This window comes from Columba livia, chromosome 10 (genome assembly GCF_036013475.1).
Source record: "Columba livia isolate bColLiv1 breed racing homer chromosome 10, bColLiv1.pat.W.v2, whole genome shotgun sequence".
Taxonomy (NCBI): domain Eukaryota; kingdom Metazoa; phylum Chordata; class Aves; order Columbiformes; family Columbidae; genus Columba; species Columba livia.
Window position 1 is genome coordinate 13,513,759 of NC_088611.1, and position 14,767 is coordinate 13,528,525.

At 44.2% G+C, this 14,767-nt stretch overlaps 1 protein-coding gene across 3 annotated transcripts in view; it reads right to left on the minus strand.

The window, feature by feature from the left end:
- LOC102090989 (uncharacterized) overlaps positions 1 to 14,560 on the minus strand; it is a 35,862-nt gene extending 21,302 nt beyond the window's left edge. The window contains exons 1-4 of one of the 3 annotated variants that reach the window (XM_065075414.1): positions 14,311 to 14,560; positions 8,985 to 9,144; positions 7,278 to 7,417; positions 6,089 to 6,321 (exon numbers count right to left, since the gene is read on the minus strand). In XM_065075414.1, the coding sequence (XP_064931486.1) occupies positions 6,089 to 6,321; positions 7,278 to 7,417; positions 8,985 to 9,144; positions 14,311 to 14,326 (549 nt within the window). In that variant the 5' untranslated portion in view covers positions 14,327 to 14,560. Of the gene's footprint in view, positions 1 to 6,088; positions 6,322 to 7,277; positions 7,418 to 8,984; positions 9,145 to 10,121; positions 10,253 to 14,310 lie in introns of those variants that run through there. The other 2 variants (XM_065075413.1, XM_065075415.1) reach the window with 2 other exon arrangements.
- Positions 14,561 to 14,767: the final 207 nt, after the last annotated feature.

Here is a 14,767-nt window from a genome sequence, read left to right on the forward strand (position 1 = left end):
TGCACAATGAGTGATGAGCGATCCCCTGAGATGCATGAGAGAAAGCATCAATAACAAATGGCAACAGAATGTGAAAAACTAATTTGTTTTCTGGAGTGAGTTTGATGGCTCCCAAAGAGAGACTTCAGGAGCCTTTCTTAAGCAGGGAGTGTGTCATTCAGACAAGGAAATAGTGGGAAGTGGATCACTCAGGCTCTGAATTACGCTATTGTGCAAACTGCTGTAATTGTGAGCTTGTTAGTGGTTAAGAAATTAAGTCTGCATGAGAGCCTGGGTAGTCACACTTAACAGCAGATGCTTGATAGCAAAGAAGCTCTGCCAAAAGCATTCATGACACCTTTTGATACTACACTATAATGAAAGAAGACCTTAAGGCCAAATAGACGCTGGTCTATAATAAATGTAGTAGAAACTAGGACATCTGGTTTCCTGGGATTCATGTTTTCATTTCACGACCAGTAAGACAATTTTACCCCATTACCCTCTTGGTCTGTATTAGGGGAAAGCAGCAGGAACATTTTTGCTGCTATGGAAGAGCATCTTATATTAGGTTGCAACTCAGACAGCTTATCCAAGGTAGATACTTCAGGAAAGATCAGAAGATGAAAGCTGGGAGGAGTAGTCCATCAGGAACAGAGATTAGAGGTCTCATTCCCCAGAGAGAAAAGCCAAAGCCAAATTCGAGTAATTATCATGACTTATCACTACTTTCTGACTTGTAACCTTCCCGGGAGGAGGAGGTGGGGGGCAAATATTCAGAAGCAGATGTGTCCGTCTCTGAACATATGTTACTACTGCTCCATGGTATGGCTCCCTAATGAAAAAGAATCTCACTTCTATGCATTGACTTCATTAGGTCCATATGGAGTTGCATAGTTCTTCGGATTTCAGCTCTCTTTCTGTACTACCTACCTGCTGACAGCTTATCTCCTTCTTATCTATCTTCTGATACAGAGAAACCATCTTTTAACTTTATAGCTTTCATCCCAGGAGGGATGTGTTGTATGTGTATTCACCACATGCCTTTTTTGTCCTTGCACTGCCTGTGTGTGCAAGGCCACCATTTGGAAGGCATTTCTCTTCTGCCAGTTCATCAAGTCCTAGATGGCCAGCCATGAAGGTGAGTCAGGCACCCTTCATTTCTTCTAGATACCTAGAACTAGACATCTATATGAAAATGCCTGAATAACTGACTTGGAGTTCATACTGCAACCCTGCCATCACTTGAGCTTCTAGTTTCCACAGCTTCAAGACTGCTGTTGCATTTTCCATGTTTAGTTGGAAACAGCTCCAGACCTATAAAGAGAATCCAAGAAATTCCTTGAACCAGCTCTGCTGCTGGAGCAGCCTCTACATGACAGGGTAACAGCTACGGGAACAGTAAAGTGGCTGTTTCCTGGAGCTCCTTGCCTAGCTGAGCATGGCTCATCTCAACAGGTGGTCTCCATGGCCAGGGTACCACACTGTGGAGGGTTTCCTCACAGCCAGCATCTGCTGCCAAACCAAGGGAGTCAGAAAGAAAAAACAGTGCTCTACTCATAGCTCTGACTGGGAAGCTAAGCACTGGAAATATCAGCGCAGTGATGGAGAGGATAAAAGAGCTTACTGCTGGCCCTCTCAGAATGGATGAGGGGTCTGGGAGGAGGGATTTGACCACCCTTACTTTCTCTGTACAGACTGGGCCTGGCCCTGCCTGGGACCTCACAGCATGTTGGAGATGCCTTTGTCCTCTGCTAGGAGAGAGGCAGAGCCCAAACATCTCCAACTGTGAGGAAAACTGAGATCCAGAAGGAAATAATCTGCTTGCAAAATATCCCACTGAAACTAATTTCCTACATGTTTACAATGCAATTCCTGCTCCTTGCTACAGAGACATTGTAGACAGTAACAGATGGCAACAAGAAGTGCCTTAATGCAGAGCAAACTTGGCTAAAATTAACGCTTTTGCTTACAGTGAGTCACTGACTTCCTTTGGGATTAAAAAAAAAAAAAAAAAAAAAAACAAAGAACAAACCAACTTCTAGCACTGCATTGCATGGAGGAGATGCACCAAAAGTGAGGACGAGAAAGGGCACAGCAGCACTGCTGATGGATATGGCAAAAGATTGAGGAGAGGACACCCCAAATAAAAACAGGAATGAATCTTCTGCCAAAGCTGGGAGAAAACCTGGTTGGAGTCCTGATCAGAGACAACATTCTCTCTTAAGGTACATACAAACTCACTCAGAAAAAAAATGACTGTCCAGTTCCTTTGATATGGATCATACAGTCAGCATATTCGTAATAAAGATGTACTCAAAACTTATTACCTTCCCTATGCCTTGTTCTTGACCTAAATGTAATAGCAATCCATCCTTAGGGTACACAGAATACACGAAAAGGTACAGCTTCCTTTTAAAACACCATTAGAATATTTTACTGTATGTGGACATACACTCTTGTTACTCTTAAATGCTATTCTATTGAGTACAGTTTATATTCACCAGCAAAGCTAAATCTCTAGGGATGCTAGAGAGGGAATGCAATTTCTAGTAATAACAGCTCACAACAGTGAATACTATCCACTTATCCCCACAATTTCCAGCTATTTTGGACTCCTTTCTGAATTAACCTTTCATATCAAAAGGAGCAATTCTGCACACTAGAGACTCCGACACAATTTCATGCATAATTTATTCACTCAGTTCAACATTAAACGCAGAGTCCTTGACTTTGTCAAGGTGGATTCTGTTGGCAGACTTCACAAGCAGCAAAACAGGAGAAATGAGATCTGCAGCTCAACCTCTTCACCTATTCTGTCTGGTAAAAGGAAGGAAAAAAAGAAAAAAGAAAACCCTGACATGCTTATACAATGCCCTGCAATCAGCAGAATCTGCTGCAGACACTGTTGTTTTGTGTGTTGTGTTTTCGATTTTAAAATGGAAGTATCAAAATCATGGATAGGAATAATTTCCTCGTACTTTGCATTCCCTCCAGACTCAATCCTGAATGCATTGTTCAACCCAAAGTCCACTGGGAATTAAAGGAAGCTCTTTGTGCAGGATCAGGCCTCTTCCTCACAGCTGATGCATGGCAAGGCGTGTTACTCAGGCACAGCATGACAGAGTTTACGCTTAAGGAGCTTGTTGGGAAAGGTTTTTAAATGGTGACCCAGCACACATTGAAAAGGTCGCTAATTTCCACTGAAAGCACCTGTATCAAACACCGAACCTAAGGAAAGGCTTCCCCTCAGTCCACATTTCAAAATATTATATAAAAATTACTGATGTCACTGGGCACAGAGTCTTGTGCCATGCACTGTGTGATCTGCATGCTCTGGTGGGGACCCAGCCTGGCTTGGCAGCCTGTCCCACATGTGTGGGAATGGTGGATTTTTTTCCATCGTGCCCTCAGGCGCCAAGTGAACCCCACTATATACCTGAGCTCTGCAGCTCCTGCCTGGTATTTAGCATACTTTGACAGCTCAGTATTCCAGATGTTTTGCATCTGGCTCTGATCTGGGACAAGATACAGGGAACCTGGGCATCCCTGTCAACACTGTGTATTAATGCAAAGGAGCAGTAAGAGGATTCAGAAACCCCGGTCAAGGTGGCACTATGGACTGATGTGCTGCCATTGCACTTCTCTCTGCTTGCTCACAGCCTTGATGAGCCAGGGTTGTAGGTGAAAAAGCCAGAGCTACATGGGCCCCACAAAGGCCCCACTGTTTGAGGTACACGGGCACAGATGTGTCACGTCCTTGGGGCAACTTCTGCAACATCTGGCAGCTTTTCTTGTAAAGGGCATCAACAGCAGATGTGGATGCAGCACAGGACACATTCTGCAGCACTTGGATGGTATTCTCTATCTGAGGCTAGGATGTAACTCTTGAGCAAACTAGTTTTACACCAGAAACAAGAGTACATCATACACCTTCTGGCAGTTTGGACTAACTGAATCACAGCTTCAGGCAGCTGAAAAGGACTTCCCTGACTGGTAGTGTTATTTATATATATTGTATGGACATTTTCGTGCTCTGAAAGAGCCAGTGTAGTGAGGCAAATCCTCTGCTTCCAGGAGCCTGCACTGCTGCAGAGATTTGAGGAACAGCAGATAAGCATTAATCCTGCCCTATTGCACTCAGCTTGAGAGCAAAATTCAGCCATAGTCACCACAGCAAGAAAGCTACAACAGCCATCTCCAAAGAGCAAGCGTTGCGTGACTGTCAGTGGGTGACTGTCTCTGCCCTCTAACTTCTGTAGGGACAGAGGAATGAAACCTCATGCTGCAGACACCTTAGACAGCAAACACAATCCTTGCCAGAGCTTATTCCAGCTCTCCTGAATCTCACCGCACTTTTCAGCATCTCTTAACCAGCTCTGCTCTAGACTGGCCTCCCTGCAGACAATGGGGGACAGAAACACCATTCTCCATCTCTGCCACAAAGCTGAGCTGTGAAAGCTGGGCTGTGCTAGCCCTTCCCCATGTCCTGCCCATAACTGCATCATCCTCCTGCCTTTCAGCATGCCCATGGGGCAGTAGAAGAAGGCTGTTTGTTCTCCAGCCTAAGCTGGTCTTCTCTATGATGGAAAAGCCGGAGCCTCTTCCATGCATCCAGGTATGTTTGCCCCACTCCAGCCAGGCAAACCCCAACAACCCCAACATGCCAGGGCACCAGAGAGGCCACACTTGCCACTTTGTCATTTAGACCTGTAAGAAAATCCTGATTGTCCTTATACCAACGACAAAATATCTGCCAGGTTGAGTGGCTAAAGTTCAGAGCTCAGTGGAGAAATCCTGTACAAAGAGGTGTCTGTAGAGCCGGGATCTCTCCCACTGAACATGAGCATATCCACTCCCATCAGCTCCAAGAGTTATTCAAAGACCTGAGTACCTGCAGAACTGGGGTCAGGATGTGCCTTCGTGTTGCAACTGGAGGATATAAAATCAATTGCAACGTTCTGTTTTAAGGATTTAATTTTCATGTCTTTACTCTTTTCTTTAATCTCCACGCAGCATGTACTCTGCCTGCCTCTAGGTATTTTAATTCAGTCACAGTAAGTCAGTTGCACAGAATGGGCACTAGAGAGCAACAGCAATTCAATTAATTTCACAGTCACTGCAGGGAGCTGGGATTTTAAATGCTGCACATTGCAGGTGATCTGTAACATTTCGTTTATTCATATACTTGGCAAAGGTCTTTGTTTCTCTCTTATCAAACTTGGAGGTCATGAAAACCAGAGGTCAGAAAGCTCCTGGTCATTTCATTTCAGAAACAAATATGGTACCTGCTAATGCAAATAACGTTACAGTCAAGCTCACACTGACACATCCAGATTGAAAAGGGAATAAGATCAAACTGGTTTGCATTAATAACAGAAGGGCTAAACATTTAATGAACTTAACATGGGCATCATCTGTTAGCGTGCTGGACCTGCCACAACATCCTGGAGATTCATAAACTGGAATTAAATGTGAGACTCCTCTAGCTGCCAGCAACCACAAGCTTTTCTCTTTCTTGGGACAAAGTCACTACTCAGAACGGAACAAACACAGCTATTTCATTTGCATGTCTGAAGCTTATCACATTACTCTGGAACTGAGAAACTTGGGGTCTAATTGCCTGCAGTGTTTTCAGTGGAGAAAAATAAGCGAGAGATTGTGGTTGAATTACAAACTACTTCAGGGCTTTCCCAATTCCTGTGAATACTGGGAGCGAGCTGTCCTTTTCAAGAGCTGTCTCAGCAGGGAAGATACACTCTTCCAGCTTGTTATATCTGGAATTAGAGACCCTGAAACAAAGGCCACCCACATCAAGTAAAACTCTGCTATTGAAGCTTATCAACCTGCATTTAGAGCTTGCGATTCCTCTGATCAAAAAGTTGCAGTATTTTAGATTAAAAGGTAAAAAGATATATTGCCTGATGGAGCTGTCTCATCATACATTGTCATGAACAAGAAACAACTTCAGTGCAAGAGTGTGTTCGCATCTTTGCAAACAATCTAGGGTCACCATCCAGCAAGTTGTGGGCAGGAAACAGGACCTGCCTGGTACCTTTTAATCTGCTCTGCACAAGAGCTCCCAAACACCCTTTCCAATGGACTTTACCTCCAAAGTGTCTGCCATTGGTCCCACTCGCATGCTTATCTTTTTACCGTCTGAAGAATAATCAAATGCTTCTTGGCTGTTCACTCCGAGATATGGTGCTTCTGCACATGCAAAGATTTTGCCATCATCTGGCAATTCTTCTGTGATAGCGAGGATACTGTAACCTTTAAGCTTGCCAATTAGTAAAATCTTCCTGGCTCTGATCATATGAACAAACATCTTAAAAATTTGCCCTGTTGAAAGACAAGAATGAAAATTTAAAAATAAAACCATAGGAAAGAGTGTACCCTGTTCACAATGGAAAATAGATGTACCTTTCAAGTGATCATGAAAAAAAAAATCTTAAAATGCTTTCAAATAAGGGTTTAACAACAGAATCTGACAAAATTTCATCTAAAATGCAGCTAAAAGACAACAGAATAAAGGGACTGGTTTTAAATGTAGAACCTTTATCGTCAATGCTGCTATTGTTCAAGTGCTTGTTAAATAGTGCTTGAAATATTGCATATTTAAACATTCCCCCCATATGAAAATGGCTTTAAGATGTCTCCATATTCCTTCCTGAAGCCAGTTAAAAAAAAAAAAAAAAAAACACTACATTACCTTGCATTTGCTCTTAGAGTCATTATCCCTAGACAGCACCATCATTTAAGAAATTTATCATCAGTGGTGTCCTTCGAACAATGTATTAGTGTAATACATTATAAGAGTACTTCACCGTGATGATATATTGCTCAAAAGATGGGAACATCTGGGAAGAATGAATCTGGGAATAGATTTAGTGTAATAGGCTTTATATGGGGATACAAGCCTGGGTATTGCTACATGAAAAGGTACAGTGCTTGGCCACAGGCCACCTCCACTGCAAAAGCACGTAAAACCCTATAAGGTACCAATAAACCCAAACCAACAGGATTTTTCCCTTCCTTCCCCTTCTAGTGAGGACAATGATCTCTGCTGCTCGCTAATGGATGAGGCTGGAACTGTGAATTAAAGGACGTGTGTGTGAGCATGTGTGCCTGGGCACAAGGTGAAAGACAGGGAAAACTCATGCAAAAGGAAGATGGAGGCCTTCAGAAAGTTCTTATTTTCCATTTTAAGCAATTTTCCACATTTTCTGAGCATTTCTATGGCATTCATCCTTTCTCCACTCAAGATGGAGTAGAGGATGATGAATTTCAGTGATAACCTTTATACCAATCTGGTGAAATTTTATCCTCTTGGTTGACCAACTTGCCATTCAAAGAGCCAGAGGTGCATTCTTGCTGCAGCCTAACTTTGGGGTCAGTTTCTCCAGTGTTCCCTGGGCCATGGTCAGGTGAAGATTTTCTGGAAAAAGAAATTTCAACATTACAGTAACAACCAAAATCTGAGTACATTGCATAAAACAACAGCAACCAAGAGGGAACTCCTGGAAAAGGTTCATTTCTGCATTAGCATGAAAAATTAGCCCAGAAGCATTACAAATATCCCTAAATTACAGTCCTAAGAGAATCTGTCTTGGCAACACGCCCATCTTGGTGCTGGCAGCCACTCCAGTCACAGGGGCGTGGAACAAAGGGGTTGTAGAACCGAAGGAAAGCATTCCCCACTGTGCGGTCCCACATCTTTCTCTTGTCTGTCTATCTGCTGGTTTGGTGTAAATGGGTCCAGCTACCCTGGTCAGGTTTTGTTCAGTCAAAAAAAAGGTTTCATTGCAGAACAAGGGAAAAGATGTAAAATCAAAAATTTTTCTCAAGACAGAGAAAAAAAGGTTTTCCTAACAAATAGCTGAGAAAAGCAGAGTGTCTCCAAGTGCTATTTCACAGAAGCCAGACCTGTAGCGATGTCTCTGGATGAAGTGAAATGCTACCTATTACAGAGAGAAGGGAAGAGATGACTGGAAGAGATCTGTAGCCCCCAGACAGATTAGATTATCTGAAGAAAGCAACCACCAGAAATGGCTGGTTACTGCGGGGCAGAATTTAGAGCCATTTCAGCTTTTTTTTCCCCAGCTTCCTCCCACACTCCTCAGTAAAATGACAAAGAATTCATAACCCGTGTCAGCCACACTCAGATAATCCAAGACTTAAAGAGTAGAACATTTCATATAACCTCTTTTCTGCCCCTCACAAATGCTTTAACAACTTTAATAAGATAATGTATAGCTATTATCGTACAGCAAGCGTAAGTCAAACAACTATCAGCTATTATTTCAGCAACAGAATGAACGCTCAGCGTTCCTGTAATCCACAGCCTGGAACAGTTTACACATTGTCAATTTTAGACAGAACTGGCTTTTTCCACATATCAAAATGTACACTGATAAATGGGAATTGTTTAGCAGACCCCACATGGCTGAGTAATATACTGTAGCTCGAAAAAGAATAATGGGGGTATCAGTTGGACTTCTGAATTAATGATACCTTAAATTACTTTAATTAATTAGCTTAGTTACTAGAGTAATTTAGTTAGCAGATTAATTAATGTTTGTTGAGCACTTGGAGATAAAAGCTGCATATAAAGGCTGTTATTATAGGGTGGATCCAGAGGCGCAGATTTTCTTCATTCTTTATTTATCCCAGTACCAATTTGATCCAGGGGCTCACTTCAGCAGGCACTGTGTGGATGCTGGCTTGCTGATTTTTCACAGGATATTGCCATAGTCAAAAGTCAACTGGCAAAATATAGTCCAAAATTTAGAGTCAGGACATTTTGTTCTCACCTCCTCTGCTCGAGGCCATAGGTGCACACAGACACACACGTCCATGCACACTTTGCCATATACTTAAGTGCAGTTATCTCTCCTTCTTCTTCCACTGTCCTCCACAGTTCTGGCATATTCTGAACAGAAAATCTAAGAATATATTCCTACAATCACAGAAAGAAGCACAAGGCTACAAAGGAGTATCCGTACCTCTTTGAAGTTGCCATTGCATCCAGGTAAGGGTCTAGTCCAAGAGCAACATCAAGAGCTTTTTGTAAGTAATTCTTGAGCTGTTCAGGAACACGAGAGTCATTGATGGCTATTTCTTTGGCTTTGAGAAGGTTCTCAGCAATGAGTCCAGCTGGGGTTTCTGAAATGGAAAATGAAAGGAAGAACATGATTTTGTAACTGCTCAAATCAACAGAAGAGGAATTAAGACTGCAAAAAACAAGTGCCTTTTTTTTTTTCTTAAAAATCCACATTTTTAAAGGACTGTGAAAACAATCACGGCAACCTTCTCACACTGAAAAAGTACTATAGTTCCCATTAATTTTTATTGAATGCATTGTCCCTCTTTTCTCCTCACAGCGGATCCTTTTTTGAGAGGAAAAGGACAAGAATATTTCAAAATCATTAATTTTCACTTTTGAAGCTCTGAGACAAATGCTGAACATCAAACAGTCTAATTTGAAACCCATCCCTTCAGGTAGCTTTTTCCTTGGAGAAAATGCAGTGCTTCTCAAACAGCTCTTGCAAAACCAGGCAGATCCTCTCAGGCCAGGACATGTAGGCACTGGGTCTAGCATTGTGAAAAGGAAGATCATCACTATCTGCATGCCAACGTGGTGCACGAATGCCCCCGACACGTGTACGTGCCACGGAGGCTGCTGTGCCCAGGGTCTGCAGAGCAACCTGTAATGTTTATGCCTAAAATACAACTACACCTGTTCTAATGCAAATGAAATGACAAATGCTTTAAAAAAAAAAAATCATTGTGCTAACTCCATGATGGCATAAAATCAAAGATACTCTGATATCAAAGATACTACCGATTTTAATTCCTGGCAGGAATGCAACCTCCTAAACCTTCTTCTGGCACACCATCCTGAACCCTTCGCTCCTCAGGTCACAAAAACTAACTGTACTTGAACCCATCAGAACCACATGGCACATGTCTCAGCATCTTTTCACAAGCCAAACCCTGCCAAAAGCTGATTATTGAGGTAAAGAGAAACAGTTAGGCACAACACAACATGTCAGTGTTTCAAAGGCTGCAGGAAAATCTTCAGGATCTACATCACCCTGCCATGGGGGAACAAGCAATGCTGCCCATGGCACTGTACTCACCCTGAGACCCCAGAAAAACCATATGGCAGTAGTGCAACAATGGACCTCAGCGAGCTATGGCTCCACAGAGCGAGATATGGTGCAGAAAAACTGCCCCACTCCTCAAGTGTAAGAGCATGTGCTGGGTTATGAAAGCACCAGCGAGACCAGGTTCAGAGACATGGTGCAAGATACTGTGAATATAGCTGGGGTGGAGCAGATTGCCTCTGGCAGGATTTTATTCCCTGTGAGAGAAAAGCTGCAGAAAACTAAGTGAAGCAGGTGAAATGAGGACATGCTTCCTCTGGAGGACCAGCCCAGGCCAGCCCAGCAGCTGTGGGGCAAAGTCTTGACCATGTAGAACTGCTGTTACTGCAGGTACCATGTCCCCATCCCAGGAAGAGTTTCTGGTGGGGTCATGGATGCCGCAGAAGGCATCCAGCCACCCCATGGTCTGCTGGCAGTTTCGGTAAAAAGTCACCGAGGACATCAGAGTATCATATCATATAATTAACGCCCACATAGCCCACTGTTCAGAAAGACTGTATGAAGGCAAATGCAACAGCTTATTTTAGGAATAGCTTTTAATCGGAAGACCATTAAAGGATCATACTGCAAAGTAGAGGTATATATATGTGCCTCTAACTTCTCTGTTCACCATTTCTTTCCTGTCTACTTGAAATGCTACCTTGGATATATTCCCCAAACACTGGGTCTTATGGGTGTTCTAACCCAGCCTTGGTGCTGGCCTGCTGTCAGCTTCTAGCCAAGTGGTAGCATGACAGGAGAGTGTAGCTACTAAGAACACAATTCTGATGTTTTTTTGAGACAACTTCATCAATTTTCATTATACAAATCACTAAAAAATATGAAAGTGGACAAGGAACATAAAATCTATGTGCATTTTACATGAGAATTGTCAGCCTGGACCAGACTTAGAGGTCACCTAAACAGCATCAGGCAATAACCCAACCTGATGTACAATGAAGGCAGATTTAGATTAGCTATAGCAGCCCCTGATTTACATCTCATGCTGCTCTCTTGCCATAGCGATGGCTTATATCTATTTTAGCATTTTTATAATTAACTGCAAGCGCATGAATAATCACCCCCTTCCCAGATAGTGTTAGTTTGCTGAATTCAGCTAAACCCTCAGCCCAGCTACAAGTTATATGAAGACACATTGTCTTTGTGCAGCATTTTCACGACCACACAAGCAAGCATCTCTGGGCTCCCACCGTACAGCTGCAGGATGCGGGAGGTCAGGATCTGCTCATCCTCCCTGCCAAGCACTCTCAGGCTTTTTGTTAATTTAGGGGGGAAAAAAGCATGTTTATAATCCTGTTGGATTTTAGTAATCATCATGTTATTCTTCTGGATAAGCAACAGACAAGAATCCCTTGTCAGTCAAGGAGGGGGAAAACAAGATTTACCTCCAGCTGTTTTGTAATCTGTGTTATAACATAAACCGCAAGTGCCAAGAAGTGCTATCTGGGAGAGGGAGCATGCAGTGCATGCCAAGATCAACCCTGTATCTTACATTGTATAATCTTTTCAGGAAATGCTGCATTTTTTACAGCCTGATGATGCTTCGGGCCAACAGCAGAGGTCAGGATTCCCTTCATTTATGCAAGCACCAAACAAGTCACAGCAGAGCTCAGGCCTGGCTGCCAGGCTCAGCTAGGCTGTGCTCAAGACTCTGAGCACTAAGACAAATGGAAATTTATGTAACTTTTGTTTTTAAAATGTTACTCAAAGAAAAGTGCTTCATTATAGTGCACAGTTTTCACAACCCCAGCAAAGCTACTGAACTATATTAAGCACTAAACTAGATTGCCTGGTTGGCTCCCCACAGCTCTGCCTATGCACAGACACGTCTTTCCCTTTTCTATCTAGTTTTACATTATCTTTTTCATGCATACAAGGCGGGGGGTGGAAAGAGAATGGGGGGTTGGAGAAAAAAATAATAAAAAGAGTTTACTCAGAGGAGGAAAACGCTGCCAGGTGCAAAGCAGAGAAGCTGAAGTCCTATCATGAAAGAGCAGGAAACGGTTGCTTTAAGCCTCCAGCGGCTTCATTAAAAAGATAAATTAACAGTTTTTAAAATGGACCACAGCTGCCAGGAGGATGATTCCCAGAATCTTCCTCAGTAGAATCTGAGCACACAGTCAGCCTGTTTTATTAATACAACTAAGCTGAATAATAGACTGCAGCTTCTCCTTTTTCCAAAATAAGACATTTTTGGTTCATGCTAAGGTCAGGAGTCGGGATTGCAGGTGGGGGCAAGGCTATATGTGGGGGACATTAGTGTCCCCTGAGCAGGCAGGTGATACGGCACCACGGAGGGACACGCTGCTCCAGAAGCAAAATTAAACTCTGCAGCTTTGTCTCAGATTATACTTTCTGGGTGGGGAGAGCTCAGCCAGGAAAGGGGAGGACACAGGAGGGTTTGCAGGGGGCTGCCCAGGTGTAGGCACGGAGTCAAGCACAAGAGAAAGCAGTCTGGATTTGGCAAAAACAAAGCAAAGATGCCAGATCCAAAGTTGTGGGACTATATCATTGGTTCCTTGTTTTGGACTATTCTCATTTCAATTTCCAGCCTCTAGGTCTATTTTGCAGCCCCAGCAATGACTTCCAGAAGAGCATTCCCTTCCCAGCCAGGGCAAAGCATTGAACCTGATACACCCAAACACTGTGTTGCCAGACAGTTCGGTTCCCCGGGTGCCAAGCAATTTGGCAGGAGCTGCTCAGTGCTAAACACTTGGAAATCCAGTCTGATAACACCATCTCAAACAATTCTAGCCATCATATTCACCAAGGCACCTCAGGCATTGACAACAGCATATCATAACACTCACTACTTCATCTTAGCACGTAAATACACCTCAGCCATTACTTTTGACCAGGCAATCCTCTTTATGGACACTACAATGCAATGATCGAGCTATTTCCTTACCCCACCAGAACCCTGCACACAAAACTGCACCCCCTAGGAGATCCTATGCTACTGCTTGATTGAAATATATTAACCCCAGCTGTGATGTATGCCTGCCATATGGACAGAGCTGTAGCAGAGGGAAGCAGGAGTGTGTTTATGGCACACCTGCGGCTGCTTGGTGACTCCAAACCCACCACCCATGAGCCCAGGCAGCACCAAGTGCCAGGACAGAGACATGTCATAGCCCATGGGGGGCCAAGAGTGTGCTGGCAGCATGGGCCAAGCCCAACTGCCTGGTAAATAAACGTTTCAGGTGGCCCTGAGCAGAGCTTAGCCAATGCTTAGCTTCAGCATTGGTAGTGCTAGAGCCTGCAGCAAAGTCAGCAGTGATGGCATGGGGAAAGGTGGTGGCTTAGGAGTGGAGCAGGAGCATGAGGAGGGAGAGAAGGAGGAAGAAGCCAAAGCTGTTGCTCACAGCAGGAATCAGGGTGCTAAACTCTGCCTGAACTTCAGGGAAAGGTGAGGAAAACATGCTGACTGGCATATTTTCTGTAGTCTCTACTGCTAGAAAAGAAGTAGAAAAGTTGGATGCTCCCCGGTGTTCCTCTGATTGAGTGAGGGAGGCTATGGAATCACTGGCAGAGAGTATGCAAACCATATGTTTATTTTCATGCATAATAAAGGACACTGCATGTGGCAGGTCTAAGCGGTACACACTGACAGTGGGATCCAAAGCCCAAGGCAGTCAATGAGAGTCTTTCGTCAGCTTGAATGGGCTTTAGATCAGGCTGCGAGAGAACAAAGTCTCTCTGTTCAGAGCAGCCTGCATTCCCACACTCAGCTGTTGACTTTAGAAAATGGCCAAAAAAGGCAGCAAACAGTGCCACACTAGGCACACGTGGCTATCACAGAAAGCGCCGAGGCAAGGTTAAAGCTACAGAAAAAATATTTATGAAACAAGCACCCCAATCAATCAGAAACGAGTCTCAGCCAAAGCTCTCTTGGCACTGCAAGTGTTCACCTCCCACCCATCCCCTTCTCCTGGTAGTGTCCTCCTCCCTCCACCTCAGCTTCCTGCAGAGCCACCTCCCCTGCTCAGCCTCAAACTCCCCTCTCCAATAAACCCTTCCTCTTCTCCTTTCTGTCAAGCCACAGAGCCTGTAGGTCATGTCTCTGTGGGGCAGTGAGGGATCCAGGACCGGGACATCACACAGCATCCCCTCCTGTCACACCATCTCTCCTGGAGCTCCCCACCCCACATAGGGAGTTTACCTGCAGGATTATGCATGTTGATTCTTGTCCCCCAGCCTCACAGGATGCTGCTGTGTGTTTGTTGCCTCTGCAGAGCAGCACGTTGGTGCTCAGGTGTCTGTTGAGGGGATGGGCAGAGCAGCACGTTGGTGCTCAGGTGTCTGTCAGGGGGACGGGCTTCTCCACCTGTGATCACCTGGGCAGAGCACCAGCCCTTGGGAGAGGCTGTGCAGGAAGGATGGCCCAGGGCTGGGCCTGCACCCGCTCCAGCTGCACCCACCTGCCCCCACCCAGTGTACAGACAGTGGGTGAGATCCAACAGCAAATGATATGAAAGAGGAAGGAAAAAAAAAGCTGACTTCCAATTCCTTCATGTTACGTAAGAGCAATGCTCGTGTCCTGACCGCGGGAAGCTGCTGGCTCTCAAAAAGGTGATAATCGACAATTTCATAACCTTCTGGTTACATAGCACAGACAT